Source organism: Calliopsis andreniformis, chromosome 4 (assembly GCF_051401765.1).
Source record: "Calliopsis andreniformis isolate RMS-2024a chromosome 4, iyCalAndr_principal, whole genome shotgun sequence".
Lineage (NCBI taxonomy): Eukaryota > Metazoa > Arthropoda > Insecta > Hymenoptera > Andrenidae > Calliopsis > Calliopsis andreniformis.
Window position 1 is genome coordinate 12,180,690 of NC_135065.1, and position 21,281 is coordinate 12,201,970.

The window sequence follows — 21,281 nt, forward strand, 5'->3', positions numbered from 1 at the left end:
GCGCAGAGGACACGTAGCCACTATGCAAAATAGGTGGCGAGGAGCCGAGGAGCCGAGGAGCGCGATACCGCTCCCAAAGGCAGCGTATCGCGAAAACGTGCTCGATCCGCGACGCGTGGAAGCCGCGAGATGAAAATCGGCGTAGAGGAGGGCGGAGGGAGGCGTTCGATACCGCGATACTCTCGCCGTCGTTTCTCACGGTTTGGAGGTTACAGCCGACGCAAAACAGAGGAGTCGTGGGGGTGGGAGGGGGAAAAGCGCGCGCAGAGAGAAAACGCGATGGAAAAGGATGGGCGCGTGGCGAGGAAAGAGAAAGCGGTTCGGAATCGCGTCGACCTTCTTTTCCACGTAGCACGCGGCCACGTCGCTGCTGAAAACGTAACCGAATGAAAACTGAGCCTCTCGGAAGTCAATCTGATCTACTCCACTTTTAATACATACTGTACATGGCTGGTTAATTGACAGATAGAGGGAACAGGGGTCTAATCGGTCGCAGTGAAATAAGCCAGCCTAGCCAGACACAATCATATAGACGAGCCACAGGAATTTTCATTATTAACCAAGAGCTTCATTATTAACCACGTCTAGTAATCAATGTCTGCAGAGTGACACGATAATTCTACTGTCAACTTACTAACCGTGTACAATATCCACTGTGTTCCGCTGACAAGAAGAGCCCCAAGACCAATAGACCTGGCCTGCTACCAGAGCTGCTGTCAGCGAGGCTCTATACTCTATACAAATTCGAGGAGCTACCATATTACTCGACAAACCGCGGGATAATTGATTCCCCAGGATAGTCCATCGTTCGACGGAAGCTTCCACTGAAGAGGTGGACAAAGTGGCGCTCGATTTCTTTAATAAAGCTCCTTGGAACGCGTTGCGGCGCTCGGCCACCCTGGGGCCCTCCGAGGAAATAAAATACAAGCCCGCGGACGTGAGATCGCGGCGATAGCTCGCGATGAACAACCACGAAGGAGTAACTGACCCATAGAACCCTCGGATGTTTATAACGCAGAAGGCAGAGCAAAGGCACGAGGAAAAAGAGCCAGTCGAACGAGAGCACTGAGAGAGAAAAGGAGAGGGAGAGGGAGAGCCGGTTAAGAGGGAGGGACGGGAGCGGGTAAAAGAGATCGGGAAGACGCGAGTCGTTGAGGAAGAATAAAGAACGGCGAAGAAGGCCAGTGGCCGTCACGGTATTGCTCTCCCAACGCAGCTCGCTTTTCTCTCCTCGCGTATATGCTCCGTGTATACAGGGTGCGGCGAGCGTCGTTCTTGGGGTGATACGGTGGAGAAAGAGGCTCTACTGCTGGGCAAGGAATTTCGTTCCTTTTCTTTGGATTTCAGAAGATGATCCACGAGTCTGAAGGGGGGTTTCTCTGCTGAGGAAGTGAAGAGTTTATGACGGAAACAACCCCGGTTGGATTTCACGATTTTTTTAATGAGAACACGTTCTGATTAGTGGTCAGAAACGAGATCCACATCATGGTGGAACGTACATTTATCATTAAAGGTGGTACAATATTTTTCTGGTCTCCTAGGATAAGATGAAAATTAACGAGGGTGGTTTTTGTTTTATCCTTCATTTTTTAGTCTATTAATCAATTTTATGAAGTTCGAGGGTTCTTCTCTGCTCCTGATAACAAATACCCAGTACAGGATGAAGCTTGCGATATTCTTGTTAATATGATCCGGGTTTCACAGGAGATTTTGTAGCCCAGCAATTTCGAGTTCGCTCGAAACTCGATGATTCAACAATATTTGGAGTCTGAGACGGTTTCTGCAGAAAGAAGAAGCACACAGGAAGAACGACTCAGCAACTCTGTTGAATCTCGACGTATTTCCTCCAAGTGGAACCAGTCTGCAATCGATTCGCTAAGTATGTAATTTTGACTTATTTGTTCCAGCAGGAACCAGTCTGCAGCTGGTCGAAGCTCGATTTTCGTCGCACCCTGTGTGCACCGATGCCCACAGCTAGCAGGAACAGTGGATATAGCGTCTTCAGTGCAGCGACTCGCTCCTCTCCTCTGTTGTGCTCCCACTGTCCGCAAATAACCGGCGGAATCGCGCAAGTGCTAGACTAGAAGCTCTTCGGGGCTTTATTACGCTGTGCTGCAGCCAACCGAGCAGCTCAGAGCTAACGAAAGCTTCTACGAACACGAGTCGAGGTACGATAAGGGAAACGAGGTTCCTGACGACTTCAATTTTTCAATCAACTCTTTCATCCTTTCCAATTAATAATTCTTAATAACTCTGAATATATATTTTACAACTAAACTTGAAGTAAGTAAACGAAGCGATATGAATAAAAACAGAATATGACAAAAAAAGAGGTGATTAGATGACTTCTGAAAAGCTCAACTATCCATAAAGAGACAGAGTATGCAATGTAGGAGTAATACATTTTTAAGACGCATTACAGAGATGAATATTCCGCTGGAGATGAGCTGAATATGAAAAAGTTGGAGCAAGGACTCTCCTCTATTATACCGAAACGACGGCCACGCGTCCTTATTTCAAAACTGGACAGTCGTTTTTTATCTTTCCTCGTCGCCACGAGGCGAGCTCAAGTTCTTGATTCACGTCGGGAGGGCATCCTCGAATCGCGGGATTTCTCTCGAGGCGACGAGTTATCGCGGCAGACTCTGCCCATTTACGTTGTTTGCCGCGAGAAGTAAGCCCCAGTGTCCTATGCGATTTTAATTACTTTCGCGAACCAGCTGCACCGGACTCCGGAGATTGCTGAACACTCGCGTGCACCGCAACTATCCCAGCTCCCTCTCGAAAGTTGCCCTCGAATCCCACCGAATAAATATTCAAACCGAGCGAAGCTTCACAAATTTCCTTCGTTTCCAACTTCCACCAAGATTAGACCGACGCAGCCACTCGGTGATAGCGCAGTTGCTCGCGAGATCTCTCATTCTCGAGGGCCTTACGAAATTCAAAAATTTCAAGTACTTCTAACCGATAGTTCTACTGCAAACGAAAAGGCCAGATCTGATCATGTCAGGCTGTGCTCCATCTCTCGAAATACTGAAAAGCTAAAAAATCTAAATATTCGTGAACTCCAATATCCAAGGCTTCCACTATTCAAGAATCTCCATCGTATTCACAAACTCGGATATCCGAACATATTTGAAAACAGTAACCTCAGTGCCTCAACAGTACCCCTATATTTTCCATTGCATCGAACAAGGAGGCAGCAGAACACGAAGAAAGCCCTCCCCTCTGTCCTTTGTGTCAGGCAAATTTATTTGCTCGTAATTCGCGGCAGATGAACAAAAGGAACAAAAGCGAGGCCAAGCGAGGAAGCTCAGTTCTTTTCGCGGCTCGTCGAAAGAGGCCTCGATTCCAGTCGACGTGCAGGAGAGGGAAAGAGAATTGCATCGACGGTGCATCTGCGCGCAGGGTCGTTGCAGTCGCACCTGCACTCGCACGCAACGCGAGGACGAGCGCACGGCAGGACCAGAGGCGACTGGCTCGTGCAGCAGCGTCGCGATGCGCACCTGCCAGACGCGAGTCGCTAGCGAGTCGCTAGCGAGTCGCTAGCGCGACGTGTCGCCGACAGACTTGACACCATTGCTTTGTTCCTTTTACGGCGAGATTATGGAGTCCGTCGAGGAGCATTATCGCAGAAACTGGTTGCCGCGGCGTGCCCATTGAAATGCGTCAAGGTTGTCGCGGCAGGTAGGTCGCCAGGTAAGAGTCAATTGAACGTCGGACACGCGGCACTTAGAGGCGTTAGAAGGCTGCCAACGGTTTCGCCTTCTTTCCTCTGTCGGCCATTTCAACCTGGAAACGCAACTCTGTAGAGTCAACCTCCCTATAACGCGATTAATTTCTACCGCGTTATAGGAGGGTTTACTGCACCGTGATCGTGGAGAGGACGGTGGAAACTAGACTGCTCAGGGCCTGAACTTTGACCCTTCGACAGGGGGATTTCTTCGGAGCGTAGGTAGAGATTTAAAATGCTGGAAACTCCTCGGGGAATGCGTTTCGTTTAATTTCCACGATGCTCGAATGAGCTCGTATAGCTAAGAGCGATCTAATTCCGACTGCTCGGTTATCGTGTTTCTTCCTTAAAGAGAAGCTCGATTCCTAGAGACGGTGGACGCGGTTCCTCCACTTTCCTCGATGAGATTTTCATTCCTGCGCTCGGATCGCGAGAGACAGGTTCGATATCGCGGAAAGAACGATAATGGAAGAACAGCGAGGAGGGGCGAGGTAAAAGTGAATCGAGCGTATTTTCACTCGGCGCGACTCGATTTTCTCGGAACAACGAGCAGGCCAAGGCTCTTGCGGCCGGATAGATCCGCGGGATAAGAGGTGATTTAAGAAGCGGCCGCAGAAAAGATGCAAATTTCGGCGACGGGAACGCCCCGGCCAGTCGCGGCTTAAAATAGACGGTCCCTTCGAAAAATCGCGTCAAGGGCATCGTGATAGCGGGTTCCTCGGACGTGGAAAGTAATGGTCCAATTACCAGGCAATGTACGACGTGATCCAGGTGAAACAATGCTGGCTTTCTGAGGAAATCGAGACAGCTGATCTCGGGAAGCCTGTGTCCTCTGCTGGCGAGGGAGAAACTGGTTGCCTGGGGACGCGACATTTTTCAGTTGCGCGACTTTCGATCGGGGGATGATATCGAGCGACGAGGAAATTTATTCGTTGCGACAGCCACGTCGCGGCGTTCTCACGACCCTCACCTTTCGGTGTGCGTCGAGCCAGGCGGGGGTGGCGGGGGTGGCGGAGCTGTGTGCGGAGGGATGCAGTCGGTAACCCCGTGCAAACACTACACGCCGTCTCTAAAGCCGATTTCAGCCCCCTTCGGCCAAACCTCCGAATTCATCGTCCCTCTTTGTCCCGAGCTAAAAGCGAGCCCTCCACTGCCACGATATTTCCGTCTGTGCCTGCCGTTTCCGAACGCAGCATTCGATAATCGCCTACACGCCGCGTTTAACCTTCGACTAGCCTGCAATGTCTTTAGCCTCGAAACGTGAAGCTGCAACGCGCTGCTTTGCCCGATTTCAATTTTCCTCGAACTGGCCTCGTCCTGACTGCGGTTCGAGGAATTCTTTATCGAGACCTCGTAGGTTTCAGAATGTTGACAATTATCATACGAGTTAAAATGCTAAATTTCAAACCAAGGCTCCAAATATTCAAATATTTGAATTTTTAAAAATATGAGTCACCCAGAACAACTGTAATTAAGATCCCACGAACAATTGGCCGTATGCCCTGGACAGGGGATGCTGCAGTATTCAGCTTGGCACAATCTACAAATTGGCAGACTTTTCAAAAAATAAACTTAACACTTGAAAGTCTCCTGGTTAGTACGTACGTAAAGAAACAGCAGAACGTCGACCCTTTAAATATTTCGAATTAAATTTTTCGTGTCGTAAATGAAATTAATCTGCGTCACAAGAGAAACAAAATCGACAGGTATTAAAAAATAAAAAAAGAAGAGAAAAATCGTGATAACATAAATGGCAAATATTTGGAGGATCATTTGAATTAGGTATCGCGTGTCGTGGTTATCGATGTAAAAGATAAATATTACCCTGTGCACTTTTTCGCCCAGCACACCAGCACACAGGTCCAGTCCAACGAAACCATGCCGTTTTACACGGAAATACAATTTCGACAAATTCCCCTCGCACGCGCCACCCCCTGTGTACACAGCCCGCTGGAAAACTGAAAAACTGTCGCGTGTCCATATGAGCGCCTTTATTAAACCAACGATTTGACTGTGTTCCACCAGAGGAGAAAAAAGACAACCGTAAAGAATCCTTTTTTTCCATTACAGCTCTCTCGTTTATCCCAGTAATCATCGAAAAGAGAAGAGACAAATCTGAGGAACTACAGATCAAGAAACCGAGCTCCTCTACTCCCCAAAGCTCCCCCTTTTCCACATTCCAAACAGTTGCTTCATATATTCACGAAGGCCGCAGGAATACTCGATTACCTCTGCTCGCCACGCGATTTGCATTTTTTAAAGGATGAAAGTAAATGAGGGTAGCTTTACAGTTTCTATCGCGGCGGAGAGAACTCGCCAAGCTCTCTCCGATATTACATTAACGAACCGTGGCTTTTCAACGGTGGATCCAAAAGAAATCTCTACAGAAAATGAAATTTTCATTTTTAAGAAGTCTCCTAGACAGGCATCAAGCTAAAATAACAGGAACCTTTTCAGCCAGCAGTAGACGAGGCGATACTACTCCTCACTATCCTTATCTCTCATTCCGATTTCTGTTAAACGCAATCGCGCGACTGCAAAGGGTAATCAGTCAGCGTCGAGACGCGTCCCGCCGCCCCGCTTACCAATTACTATTTAGCAGACGAGCGGTGATAGGAGGCGAAGAGAAAACGGCGGGGCAGCAGCCTGGCAACATTTTTCTTCAGAGCAGCTGCAGCTGCGGACGGGCTGCACGGCCGAGTCAAAAGTCACGAGGGGTGGCGGCGGGCGCACCAAGGGGAGACGACGTCGTTGCACCGGAAATACCCGCAACACATGCTCCGCCAGCTTCCTGTCATGTAGGTGGTTTAACTCTGAGCCCGGGGTGACGATAAAATATAATTTCCAGGCAGCGGCGGTGCCGCGCCGCATAGTGTTCCGAAATGGCTGCCTCGCCGCGAAAAAAGTATCAAATTTTTACCACTTTCGATCATATCAATTTTAGCGTCACTGAATTCCTAAATCCCCTGAGACGCTCATTTTTCATTTGGAGATTTCAGTGGGATCTCTAGTTGCGTCGAAATTTTATGAGATTTGGAAATTAAAACCGAGGATAATTAGAGTAGTTCGAGGGTGAAGAAAAGAAGTTCTACTCGCGTGGGCGTTTAAAATTCTGAGTATTACGTAGGATCCCCGCTGTTTCATTACTGAAATCTTTTTCTCGGCGAAGTTGGAAACAAGAGAATATTGTGTTTCCCGCTTCTTCAAGTCGGGAAGATTTTCATCGCGGAACTTGAGGGAATTTTTGTTCATTGAAGGAAGGACTGCGTGGGAGATCAACGTTTCTAGCGCTCCACACTTTTCCCCCGTAATAATATCGATTTTCTCTTTGGTGTCTGTTTTGTTACGTCTAATAAGGGGCTTCGGCGCACAGCTTAATATCGAGATGTTTAAAATTCTATACATATTTCATGGCAAAGTAGAATTTTGAGGCACTTCGTTAGGGAAATATTATATCCCTTAGTTGAGGCAAAAATACGAGACTGTTTGGAAGGTGTTTTCTGAACGACAACATCTACATATTTTTTAACCAAAAGCTCGGTAAAATCTAATGGAAACAGCGTAAGGAAATACTACTCAAGACGGCTTGACCCAGAAGTGGGTCATAAGAACTGTGAACACATTAAATCTAGTGCCGCCAGTTTCTAGTTTTACTAGGACTAGGATCTTGCAATTTTCCACAATTTTATGTAATAAAATGGTGGACAATTGACACCCATAGCGACCATCGACTCGAATGCAAATGGTCATTCAAGCTACTTTCCAGTTTCAACCAAAGAGCGACCCACAATATTGCTTTCGTCCAGTTGAAGTATCCAGTTTAGTAGGATGAAGGCGCGCACGTATCTAGAGCGTGACAAGTTTCCAGATTCTGTATGCAAAAGTCGCCCCGTTGCATTTCCTTCCACCTCTCGCAGCCTCCTCGACTTAGAGGTACATTCAAAATCGAATCGAAGGAAATAAAAAAGGGGAAAGAAATGTTTGATGCTGACCAAAGGAGGCAACATTTCTTAGCAGACGATGTCTCATCGAGATAAGGTACGGTCGCGTGCCCAGGCACGAGCAGCTGCAAAATCACCTGTCTATCTGGCAATTTTCTCGTAAATTAAAAGCTATTTCTGCGGGCCACTTTTTCCGAGGAGATACAGAGACTAGGACAACGAATTAATCATTGAGAATGCCTCAATAGTGCAGATGTACACTGTTCTCCAAATTCAATACAAATTTCATTATTTACTGTAGCTCCAAAACGTGTCTATCATCATGGCTCCCTCCTCCAAACCTCTCTAACATCACCTCAATCCCAACATCCTCTTAGCCTCGCCAAACACCTCAGAATGCTTCCTTTCGCGGCAGAAAAGCGACCGCCAACCGCAAACTATGCTTCTGTTCGTTCGATCGCGAGTCTGCTCGGTTTCGATCGCGCCTGTTCTCGATCGCACAGTCCCTGAGAACCGAAAATTATCTGGACTCGGTCGTGGGACTTCGAGTCGATTTTCGTCCGTGCCTTTTTGAGAGGAGGAACCGATCATCGATCCCTGGTCGACTGGTCCAGCAGCGAGAGGGGATCCGGCGATGAGAGATGGCTACCGAGAGAGGACGTGCTCTCTCGCAGGCAGCTGCACCATCACCTGCCTGGCAGCTGGCTCTTGGCCTGCGGCTTTTGCCTGCTTCGACTCTGCCCGAAATTCAGCCAGACTGTTTCGACGACCGACCTCGCGATTGTGAGTCTGAGAGGATATGCTGCTTTGAAATCGCCGAAGTTGGAATCGTTCCTTTACCGACTTTCTTGGACCGTGCGGTTTTGGGAATATTGCGGCGGGCCATGTGAAATTACTGCTCTCAGTGGAGAGGGTCGAATGACGAAACTGGTAGCAGATTTCTTATTCTCGGAAATGGGAATTTAGAAAATAAGAGAGAGTATTTGTGTTGTATCGTATTGGTATTGAGGAGTGTTACAAGAATTTAATATTCAGAAGATTGAATATACTCTGTTCAAAAAAATTATGGCATAGAAAAATTTTGGGCAAAAATCGGCCAACTTTGACTGACCATATCTCCGCGAAAAATCATCGTAGGATCATGATCTTTTTTTTAAATTACAACTTGAAGTCTTGACTCTAAGATACTACGTCTTAATTTTAAGTTTAGTGCATCTCTACTATTGTAGCGCTATAAATCTGAAGGTATGTTTATCGTATTGAACATTGTTAACTTTGACGAAATGCACAGACTTGGAAAAATTTTTTTCTGAGATCTCGTTTACAGAAGCATAAAATATGATCCTTCCCCTTTAATTTAAAAAAAGAACCAAGTCGCTACGATTTTTTTTGACAAAGTTACAGGATTTCAAAGTAAACCCTGTATTTTCGTCATGTGTCGGCACTAGCCGATGTGCTGTAAAAATGCAAGGGTTATTTCAAAGTCCTGTAACTTTGCGAAAAAAAATCGCAGCGACTTGATTCTTTTTTTAAATTAAAAGGTAAGGTTCGTATTTTATACTCCTGCAAGCGGCAATCCTGAAAAAAATTCTAGGAAGTCCGTGCATAACGCCAAAGTTGACAATTTTCAATACAGCAATGTGCAAAGTTTAACCAAATGTAGGGATATGTTAAAATTTTTTTCGTAAATATCGTTTACAGTAGCATAAAGTTCCATTCTTCCACTTCAATTTAAAAAAAAGATCAAGTCGATACGATTTTTTTTCGCAAAGTTACAGCACTTCGAAGTAACCATTGCATTTTTGCCATATCTCAGCACTGTCCGTTCTGGTGTAAAAATGCAAGGGTTACTTTGAAGTCCTGTAACTTTACGAAAAAAAATCGCAGCGACTTCGTCTTTTTTTTAAATCAAAGAGGAAGGTTTCAACTTTATTCCAGTATAAACGATATTCTTGAAAAAAATTTTAGCGAAGCCCTGCATTTAGTCAAACTTTGCAATCTGCCGTATTGAAAATTGCTAAATTTGACGGGATGCGCAGACGTGGAAAAATTTTTTTCGCAGATGCCATTTACAGGAGCAGAAAGTTGGATCCTTCCTCTTTAATTTAAAAAAAAAGATCAAGTCGCTACGATTTTTTCTTACAAAGTTACAGGACTTTAAAGTAACCATTGCATTTTCGTGATATACCAGTACTATCTGTTCTGCAGTAAAAATGCAAGGTCTACTTTAAAGTGCTGTAACTTTGCGAAAAAAAATCGCAGCGACTTGATTCTTTTCTTAAATTAAAGGGGAAGGTTTGAGCTTTATGCCACTGCAAACCGTATCTTTGAAAAAAATTTTGGCAAGTCTGTGCATCCGGTCAAAGTTGACAATTTTCAATACGGCAAAATGCAAAGTTTGACAAAATGCAGAGACTCACTACAATTTTTTTCAGGGATATCATTCATAGTATCATAAAGCTAGGACCTTCCCCGCTAATTTAAAAAAAGAATCAAGTCGCTGCGATTTTTTTTCGCAAAGTTACAGCACTTCAAAGTAACCCTTGCATTTTTACAGCACATCGGCTAGTGCCAACACATGGCGAAAATACAGGGTTTACTTTGAAATCCTGTAACTTAACGAAAAAAAATCGTAGCGACTTGATTCTTTTTTTAAATTAAAGGGGAAGGATCATATTTTATGCTTCTGTAAACGAGATCTCAAGAAAAAATTTTTCCAAGTCTGTGCATCCCGTCAAAGTTAACAGTATTGAATACGATAAACATGTCTTCAGATTTAAGGCGCTACAGTAGTAGAGGTCGATTAAACTTAAAATTAAGACATAGTATCTTAGAGTTAAGACTTCAAGCTGTAATTTAAAAAAAAGATCATAATCTTACGATGATTTTTCGCGGAGAAATGGTCAGTCAAAGTTGGCCGATGTTTGCCAAAAATTTTTCTGTGTCATAATTTCTTGAGCAGAGTATTCAAACTTTTTCATATTAAAATTTGAATATTTGAATATTTAAACATTTGAATATTTGAAAGTTTAAATATTGAAAAATTTGTAAACTTGAAATCTCAAATTGAATTTGATACGTCCAATACCATAATAATACTCCAGAAAAGAAAGCACAAATAAACTCGATGCAATTTCGTTCCTGAGTCGAGGGTCTGTTCGAAGGAGGGCCCAAAGACCGCACAGGGCCAAAAGAACCGCGGAGTCTGTCGAAAAAAGTCAGCTGCTGGTCTGTCCCGCTCGAATCCCAGGCGCGTAGGCGCGTGTCTTCGTCCCTGCACAGCTGGTTTATTTATGCGCGAGAGACAGCCGGTCGACGAAGTCCTCGCGTTCTCGTGGACGTCCGAATAACGCGATGCGTCTGTCGTTCAAGCCAGACTGGATCGGTTGCGTGCAGGCAACGCGTCTCTTTCAACTGCTATTATTCTACTTCGAGCGATCCCTGACGCCAGTCGAGCGTCAAAATTAAATCAAACACTTGCTGGCAGAGCAACACGAAAAGTTGCAACGTGCAGTTAGCGATGAATTTACTACTGCTATTGCAATGAAACGCATCGTGCAACCATATAATTTCAGACTTGAAAAGAATTACTGTTGCTTAGGCTGTTCCTCGAACAGCTAACTGCATCGACTTCGGCGAAAAGAATAGAACCTGGGAAATTGCAGTAACGAGATCCGAGGATTTTCACTCGAGACAAGGGGCAAAGGTCACAGAACGCCACGATCCCCGATTCCCTCGCAAGCCATCCACTTCGTACGTCGAAAGTGGAAGAAACATTTACACTCCTGACGCGGCTCGCGATGGGAAGCGTGATTCATTCGTCCATTTATTGACTTTAACTGCATCCAGATCGAATGATCGGTAGAAAGTGTCTCTTCAAGTTCGCCAGCTCTCGTGCGTCTGCTTTATTAATTAACCTGCGGATCTCTAATTGCTTCGTTTCTACCTCGAGCTTGAAAACGATTCCTTTAAGACAGGACGCGTGCATATTCATAACTACTAACTCTCCTATTCGTGTCAGGGCATAAACTATCGAGCAAATATCAAAAGAACTGCGCCACTATTTAACCAACATCGCAACCAGATAACTGCTAGCCCCTTGTCAAAGTTCATCGACGGTGGAAAACACGGCACGTATGATAATTAATCCTGTCCAGCGACAAATATTTGCTTATCTAACTGTAACAAGCCTGTAAACACTTGTTCTAGCGATGGGAGTGATACTCTTGTTGGCGTGTATCGTGAATGATTCATCCACAGTAAACGTGCAGAATTGAGGCCGAAAGATAGAGCACGTACACCAGTTCAATAGCAATCAAACTCATTTCACTAGTTTTCGAATAAACTCCAAATGACTGGTCCATGCTTTTCACTCTCTCTCTTACTGCTAGACTTGTAACGACTCCTCCATAAATGAATCATCCCTGCATTTCATCAAAAGTAGACACGGTCTCAACTTCGCTCACTTTGGATGAAACACAGAAAAAAAACACTCCTCACGCTCTTCACTGTAAACGAATCATCCGATGCACCTCCAAAGCGCAAGCTCTCTATTCACCTTTAGTCATGGAAAAAAATATTCTCCCTCCGAAAAACTCGAACCCGCTGCGTCCTGCTTCGATCGCTCGCCGCCACGGACACAGATGATATTCCGATACGAATAAATCGCGAGGTCCCCCGCGGGGGAGCACTCTCATAAATCAGTCGTCAGGCCAAACAGGGACAGCCTCCTCGAGGCGGAACAGGGCAGCGTGTGCAGGAATCCCGCGCGAAGGACGTCGAATCGGAGGATGGCAGGCGCAACCGTGAAACTGTAATAAGTTCCGCGTTGTCGGGCTTCGATCAGAGGCGCGAGAGATTTCGAGGGGCGACGTCGCGAGGGGCGATTAATCGACGCGTGGGCACGCATCGAAACGAGAACGGATCGGTCGCGTTCAGCGGCCGCCAGCCAGAAGCGGAGTCGGTGAACGAGAGCCGCTTGTGCAATTTGCTCCAATGGCGTGTTCGGAGTCAATGCTAGGACCTTGCACTCGGCCCGCGCGTGCATATACCTACGTATTATAAGCGCAAGCGGGCGCGTGTGAGACGCTGCGCCGCGACGAGGATGGAAAAGGAAACGCGAGGGAAAAAATGTCAAGGCATTACCGCCGAGGGGAATTCGGTCCCGAGGAGGATCGATTTCAAATTGCGCGATTCAAGCGGAAATCATGGCCTCCAAGTGATTGTGGAACCGCATCGCTGGAGGAGAGGATATTCTGAGGACGCTCGAGACCTCTTTCTGTAAACTGCATATAGCAGAAATTCATTCCTATCTTAGACTCCTAATGTGGATAATACTGCCCCCTGGGAACCAGCTAAATAGTAGCCTCAGATGCATTTCAGGACTGTCTGATTTACATCTTTCTATCCTGTATTCTAGAGTTGCAGGACACAAGTAGAAACATCTACATAAACGAATGCAATTTTTCTTTGTTCCCTTCAAGAAGGTAGATTCCCAGAGGGTGGTAACTTTCGAAGAAGACAGTAGGCCAAATAATTTGAAGAAAAGTCTAAAGATTGGAAAAAGGAGTATCGTTCAAAATGTAATACTCTTCCCTGCAGTAAAGGCTTGGCGCCAAAAAATAAAGAATCACCGAGACGATGCGATCAGCAATTTCATATGCAGCCGCTCAACAGAGAAATCAAGGGAAGGTCATTCTGTAAATGTTCCTTTCATAAACGCAGACAAGGTGGACGAGGGGTAAAAACTGTCGAAAAGACGGAGCTGGGGAGTGACAGCCGCGTTATATTCGTTGATGTTGGATCGTTAGGATAAACTGCCGTTCTTTCTCAGCTGCACACTCAGCCGTTTTAAAAGTCTGGTTTACTGGCATCCGCATCGGGTTAGTCATTAACTCGCTCGCTTTTCGCGCCTCCCCGCCGCGTTTTACGGTCCCGATTTATGTGTGTTTATACACGGCTCCGATACACGTACGCTCCGTGACCCGTTATTGACTGGCCCATTGATTCGTCGTAATCGCAGCCAGACGAAAGGAGAGACTCTGGCGGTGATAAAACGCCGATAAAGAATCGTTTCGCTGTGCTGGGCGATTTAAACGCGACGCATATTCGCCGAGAGCCGCTTCGGAGACACTCGATTCTCGTTTACTGTCGCTAATTTTATTTTCCTCGGAAACTGTATGCTCCGTGGTTCGTTGAATCAACATGTCCCATCGCGTCGTCGATGCTATCGTTCACTCTTCCCTTCCGAGCTGACCGTCGTTAAACCGATTAAACGCGTGTTAGAATGTTAGTTACACGGCTGATGGTCGTCGGATCTCTATCGCTGCTCTCATCAAATGGAACACGATCGCCTGGATCTTGTCTCGCGGGACTCCTTCGTCCGCTAAGTGCACTCGAAAACGTTAATAGCTTCGTCAACTGTTTGCCAAGATGCACTCACTGATCCAATTTTAATTACAACAATTCGAATGAAACTTTAGTACCTAATAATTGTTATCAAAATATTAAGCTCGTTTTCTTTTTTACTTCGGGGACCGTGGAATCTACGTTAATTTAATGAAATTCGAATTTCACGCGATAAGAGATAGCAGTGGACGTAAATAACCCTCGCGACAACGACGAGGCGAGCAACCTGTTCGAAGTCGGTGCGCGCCAGCCTCGCGATGGCAATTTATTTCGGCCGCTCGAACGCGCGATAAATTGCGGGGCGAGCACACGTGGCACGATTCATCGTAACACGCGGAAACGACGCAGCGACTGCACGTGCAAAGAAATATGCGTGCGTCATCGGCTGCGAAACGACCCGTTTTGGCACGCTAGATAGTTCCACTGTCGTCGAGGACAGCTATCGATATGCTGGCGAGTCGATACAGTAACCTTCGACTCGCAATCATCGCGATGGAACTCCAGAAAAATCTCTAAGAAACCCTCCTCCTTTCACTTATCACATTGGACAAAAATTTTCCTTCGACCAGATCCAATCGAAATCTAACACTGATTAACGATATCCACTTTTTTCTTATCAATAACCCAGTCGAGGTCAATAATAACAATTCTCAATGAATCCAATCAAGAGCAAGAGTGTTAATGAAGAAATCCCAAGAAAGAATTTTTTTTCTGATACACTTTTTTGTTCTCCAAATGCGTAGCAATGAGTAAGGGACTGTAAGCGACGTTCCCGCGAAGATTTCACTTCTATTAAGGATTCAGCGACGAGGGAGGCGACGAGGGAGGCGACGAGGGAGGCCTCGAGGGTTGGCAGCGATGGGTGCAGCCCTCAGGGCTCGTTCCTCGGGCATAAGTTATTCCCTTTATGTCAGCGGCATGGCGCGACGCAGATGCCTTTCCCCACGCGAGCGAAACGCGCACGAAGCTGCTCCAAGAGCTTATGCACGCGCACGCCCGCGTGCGGATCCATGCGTGCACGTGTGTCGCGTGAATGCGGGATGTAAAAGTGGACGAGCAAGCGGCGAGCTCTTTGTTCGGGGGCGTATCACCCGCAAGCCTCTCTTCTCTCATTTTTAGAACAGATTGCCAAAGGTGGACGATGTTGCTCGATAATAATCGCTTTTCATATCGATCAAACCCCGCAGAAGACGAAGCTTAATTGCCAGTCTCAAGTTTGCCTCCTTTTGGCCTACCTGCACACACCCCCACCGAGAAACTTAATTACTGTGACCTTGGTAAGTATTCATTTTACCCTCTACGATTGGGGGGAAATTCTCGAGGCAGGTGAATTCGAAATGAGCCTTCTTTAACCTCTTACCTTGTGAGTCAGGACCTTGGTTTTAACGGGGACATCAAGTGTCCCTTTGGAGGCTAATTTTATTGTTTTTGGTAGACTGCTATTACATTGCTGTGAGTTACTATCGATGTTCTATTGTGAGTATTCTTATTGTCAATGATACGGTAAAAAACCTTACTAAGAAAACAAAATTTGAATATTTGAATACTGCGATCATAATTCAATTGAAATAAGTAACCCATTATACGACAATATCACAATTTTCAAGCATAAAATATACTCAAGCCACTCCTCTACTCGCTTTTCCGTACCATTTCAACAATATACTCTTTCCTTTTCAAATATTTCGCACCCGAAAATCCTTCACCCTAAAAAGTTCACGCGGTTTTCAAACGCCACATAAACGTTCCAGTGAACGCATATAAAATTCGAATGACACTCGCCTTCGTGGACGTGTGTACACGGAGGCCAAAAGGCGGTCGCGTAACAATAGGTGAAAATATAGCTTTCACATTTTTCCCCGCGTTGGCCCGAGCTCGTGGGTGGTTTCTCGCGCTTCATGCTCCCTTCTCCACTCATTAATACGCTCCTTTCAAATAAATACCGTCTATTTGTCGCCGAAACGCCCTTTAGATGACACTCGTTTCCGGTTCTGGGTCTATTGTCATCGGCAACACCTCTAGGACCGTGACCATCGAAAGAAACACGAACAAAGTGCCCTTTTCAGAACTAACAACAATAGGGAACAAAATAGAAATCACAGGACGAATTAATTTCAAATCCACAGGCACACCGCTGAGTATGCTGATGCATTTTCTTTCAACTTCCACCTGAACCGAGTCGATCCACGATACGTCTGACGTACGCGCCTCATTTAGAACCGAATATATTATGCAACGCGCACCACCGCAGGACCAGTACGCATCCTTCATTTAAACATGAAAGCTCGTATACGCAATCTGGTCACGATTCCTCCTTATCTCGGAATGCTGCGGTCGTCATGGTGACCCCCACCACATCCACGACCCCAGTATATCTCACCCTCTAAAAACCGCTGACGCGCGTACAGCTTTCCCGCGCTTTTCTACGTCGAAATTTCAGACGAAGATATCACTCGTTTGAAATACGAACTTTTAGAAAAACCTGCTCGCTGTACGAACGTAATTTATGTTAGCGAGACGCCGAAATAGGCAGTCCTTATACGAAAAAGGTCGTGTAAACATAAGTCCAAAAACTCTTCCTTTACGAGACATAAGCAAACTCTGTTTACGTTTCGCTGAGATTCTAGAACAGCTGTCCTACTAAGAACTTTGAATGTTTTATGATACATAAGATAATTCGATAAATGGCAGAAATATTGAAACTCTGAGAAGTCAGAACGGAATAATTTTCAGCGATTTTGTTAAGTACTGTCAAGTACTCCCATAATAAGCAAAAAGTGTTTAGAGAAGAGTTTCTAGACCTCGGTAAGTGGAATACGGCAGCAAAGTAAGAGCATCTATTTCGGTATCACCCTGTGTATCCCGAAAATGGCGAGCAGGAAAATTTCCAACTGGTTCCATCCTATATAAGCTTCCACAGAGAAGCTATTCTGGTGGCTTCGAGCTCTCGCGCCGTCCTCCAGAATTACTGGCAATGGGAAATGCTTCAGAAAATCGCTTCGAACTAGCCCCTGCCTCTGCGAAGCGTGCAACGGTAAACACGGCCAGTCGTAAAAACGCGGTACATTATGGTCCCATAATCGCAGTAAATGTCCAAGGGTCGATGAGTCGAATGCACCACACGAAAACTGTCCCATATCCTTCACAGCCCAACTAACGGTAATTATACCGGTCACGTTGAAGTTATTGCCTCGTCCTTAAATTACCATCGAGCCTTTTTTCGATGGCCCATATTCTACCAGAGAAATTTCCCCAAGTTAGCCCCAATCGACGAGCCAGATTTTTGAACACAAAAGGGAGGGAAGAATTTTCGTCCCTGCTAATCCTCCCTCGTGTTCCTTTTCAGGATCGACAAAGACCACGTGGAAGGTATACTTGAATAGTAGAAAATATGTATATTAGAAGAAGGGTCTTCTGAACATCAGGTGGAACATGCCACGATCTAGCAGACCTTGTCGCTTTAAGTCCCTGGATGTAAATGACACACTTCTAGAGACGATATATGGGCTCGCGCGTGTAATCTCGCTTGTTACACTTTATTATTTCAAGTTAACTTTATTTAGTTTACGAAGTGATTTATAGGGCGACACGGGGAAACTCCTAATTTCCCCTCGATTGCCCACTCTGTTTAGGTGGATCGATAAAATAATGCAGCTTCGTATGTTTTCGAAAAACAAGTACTCAAACGAAATAAATGACTAACGCTAGGCTTGATTTGAAAAAAAGTGTTTCTGTTTCACCCACTAAACACTACAGAATCGTTCGAACATCATAACAGCGGCTGATATCCTTGCCAACGAGGAGCACAGTTCACGCGTAAACAAAAGCTCATCGCGAGTATTTGCTAAAGAATTAACCTCGGGCCTGTGTTTACCCAGCGGTACGATCATGTAAGGGTCCGAGCGAAACGAGCGAACGATACGTATTCAATGACCGTGGATCAACTCGAGGCTGTTGTACTTCCACGAAGCTTCATATTTCAATGCTTGTATTGAAGGCTCCTTATGAAGATTCTCGATTTATCACGATATCCGAGTACCCAGCGACGTCAAGATCGTGAGGAAATAAAAATGCGAAGGTTGGATCTTAGCAGCGGACACGAGCGCAATTTTTCGAGTATCGAAAACCGGTCGGGAATGAATGAGGCAGAACGGGCGTCTGTAATTCCAGGGTGGCGCCGGCAACTTCGGCGAAATCGAATTCGAAGGTAATTTGTCCAGCATAGAAAGCTGGGATTATGGATAGCTGCGATGGAGATGGCAACGAAGAAGCTTAGGAACGCTGGCCGAGTTCGAGTAACTCCTATACGGAAATAAAACTGAATAGAGCACCGTGTGCTACTTAAAGGTGGATAAATCAGGGGAGCAACTTCACGCAACGAAACGTCACCCTATTGCATGCTGCAAGAAAGCGCGCCGCGTGCGCGACGTGGATGCACTCGCGCAAAAAGGGAGCCGAGGGCTGGGGAAAAAAGGAAAGATTTATACCGGCGCTTATCGAACTCACAAATTACTCAGGCCTGGAGAAAAAGGCAACGATTTATGCGCACGCTAAGAAGGAAAGTGCATTTGCTCTCTAGCGAATCCGAACCGACTCTCGCGTTCCGCGAGCTTGGAAAGTGACGCTAATTAGTCGATCGTTTAGTTCCCGGAATGGAAACGTTTCAAAATCGAGTCGATTCCCAGGAATTCTGTGCCTGAAGTTCGAGAATGCAACGTTCTTCGCTGAAGCACCACGATGAGAAGATAAAACGTTTCATGACTATCTATCATGTGTGAATACTGATAATCGAGCTGGATATTGAGTAAACATTAATACAAGTACCTCTGTGACGCTTACTGATCAACATTTTGGACCTGTACTACTCTCGTTATACTTTAATAAAAAGAAATGATCGTTTGTAAGAGTGCATCGTACGATGCATTGAGTGCAAAAGTGGAGTAAGCCATATCTTTTCTGAAATTGAATTAGTAGTATTAATTTATTGCAAAGAAACCCTACATTTTACCAGCTGCTCTCAATGCCTCATATCTCGATTAAAAAAACGAAGCGAAACACCAGGTATCATCACCTGCCTACGGAAATACAAATCCTACGATCCTCTAATCATCGCGTTATCGATAAACAGTGGCCATCTAGCGGCAAAATATACAAATACTGCGAGTGAAGATTTCCACAACTCGAAAACATACAGAACCCGAACCTAATTGAAATCGAATAGAAAAAGAAAGGAATAAAATGCAAAAATGACTCACCAGACGACGCCGAAGGCACCATATCCGATGGGTCTGTCGGGCTGAACGGGATCCTGTGCCGGGGGCGGTGGCGGAGGCGCGGGGGCGGCAGTGTGGTAGTAGGTGGGGGGTGGCTGGGCCGCAGCCGCTGCCGCGGCCGCCGCGGTGAGCACCGCTTGCCCCGGGTGGGCCCCAGTTGTCCCGCCGCCGCCTGTCGCCCCCGCCCCACCCCCCTGCATCAGCGACATAGACACGCTCATGGACACCCGCGAGTGCCGGCTGGGCCCAACTACTGCCATCAAAGCTCTCCTCTCTCCCTAGGGGCCACCCTCCTGCTCAATCCTTTCCTGGTGCACCGCCACCGCCACCGCCGACGCCGCCCTCCGCCTGACCCTCTTCGAAAACCTCCTTCCCCCTTTCCAAGCTTCCCGCTCACTCTTTTTTTCACCTTTCTCCGGAAACACTCCTCTCGATTGATGTCGCACGTCACACTGACACACTACTCGTCCCCTCTCTCTTCTTTATCCTCCCCTTACCGCGCGATCGACGAGAACGTTCGACGACGGAGCACCGTGTATCGATGATCGTGCCTCTGTTCCTCGCTTCCCCTCACGAGTCGAGCGCTCGAGACGCAGCTCGGTGCCCCATGACGCGGCACGAACGAGTTTCGCGAGTTTCGCGAGTTTCGCGGTTCGAATCACGCGCGCTTTCGCTACGCGGCGGGAAGGGCGCGAGGCTCGCGGGACGCGGGACGCGGGGGGATCCACGCTCGAACAACGGCAGCGAGGGACTGTGCTCGCGTCCTTTATCGAAAACGATAACACGCACGGGACGTAACCTTCGGGGAAGCGAGACTGTCGATGTCCTCGCGACGTATGCCCCCTGGCAGGTTCTGCGCGTCGGACGTCGCTGTTTGGTTACGACGCGGAATCGAACGCGGTTCCTCGAGCGTCGGTAACTGGCTGGCGAAATAAAAGTCCACGACGAGGGAATGTCAGGGGCACAGACGCTGCTGGGAGCACCGGGGGCACGTTTCCTCGCCGCGTATATGCTGCAGCGGACGAGGAGCGACACGGCGCGCTCTTAGGTTATGTTTGACACACGCACGCTAGCCGTTTCTCCCTCTTCGCCGTCAGTTACGCTCAGCTGGCCTCATAACGTTGCGTTCGGAGGGACGGAGGTGGAAAGGGGGCGGTGCTTGTCCGTAAGAAACACGGTAGCGCGAAATAGAGAGAAAGGAACGGTCGAAAGAGAGAAGGAGAGAGAAGACTGAAAGGCTCGGTCGAGTCCTCGATGGCCACGGCTCTATTCCGGCTTCGTGGGCCGAATTTTCTCGTGCTGCGACGGTTCACGGTCGACCGAAGCAACTTTCCTCGCTTGTCCGGGTCCCGCGGCCGAGCCAGAAACACTGCCACTTCGTACGGGGAATTCAGCCACGCACACACAACAACACGAAGAGAACACGCGCGCGCGTACACACAGAAGCGAGAGAGGGAGAGAAAGAGAAAAAAGGAGTCTCTCGCGTAGCCGCGATGGAGGGATCGTCGCGGTACGAACGAACGCAGACGTCTTCTCGCAGCCAAGGCTTGCTGGCCACTGGCGTGGGGGAAGCTCGGCTGCGCCGTCGACAGCGCCAACTGCTCACAAAGGGGGGTCACGTGACCTGCGCACTCACCCTACGCGCACCCCTACCAATCATTCCAGTCTCTTATTCGTGAATACGAGTGGGAACGAGAGCTAGCCTTTCTATTGCGTTCTTCGCTAATTCGTTTAATTAATCTTACTCTGCTGGATGGTATTGAGGATTCGTTTTATTTATGTAAAACAATTAAATGATTATTATTCATTTTATTAACTCTAAATATCATTCGCACCGCGTGAAATCAAAATTTTAGAGACTTGTTAAACTTGACCCGGGAAATCCTAATTTTCAAATTATTGGATTTTTTTGTTTCATTGTTTCAT

At 46.7% G+C, this 21,281-nt stretch overlaps 1 protein-coding gene and 1 long non-coding RNA gene across 4 annotated transcripts in view; one reads left to right on the forward strand and one right to left on the reverse strand.

Moving 5' to 3' along the window:
- The window catches only part of LOC143178567 (uncharacterized), a 120,020-nt gene extending 117,817 nt beyond the window's left edge, over nucleotides 1–2,203 (forward strand). The window contains exon 3 of one of the 2 annotated variants that reach the window (XR_013001806.1): nucleotides 1,908–2,203. This is a non-coding gene — a long non-coding RNA (uncharacterized LOC143178567). The remainder of the gene's footprint in view (nucleotides 1–1,907) is intronic. The other variant, XR_013001807.1, reaches the window with a different exon arrangement.
- The window catches only part of Nmo (serine/threonine-protein kinase nemo), a 115,423-nt gene extending 95,432 nt beyond the window's left edge, over nucleotides 1–19,991 (reverse strand). For both annotated transcript variants that reach the window (XM_076377297.1, XM_076377298.1), the window contains exon 1: nucleotides 19,338–19,991. In XM_076377297.1, the coding sequence (XP_076233412.1) occupies nucleotides 19,338–19,615 (278 nt within the window). In that variant the 5' untranslated portion in view covers nucleotides 19,616–19,991. The remainder of the gene's footprint in view (nucleotides 1–19,337) is intronic.
- Between the last annotated feature and the right edge of the window lie 1,290 nt (nucleotides 19,992–21,281).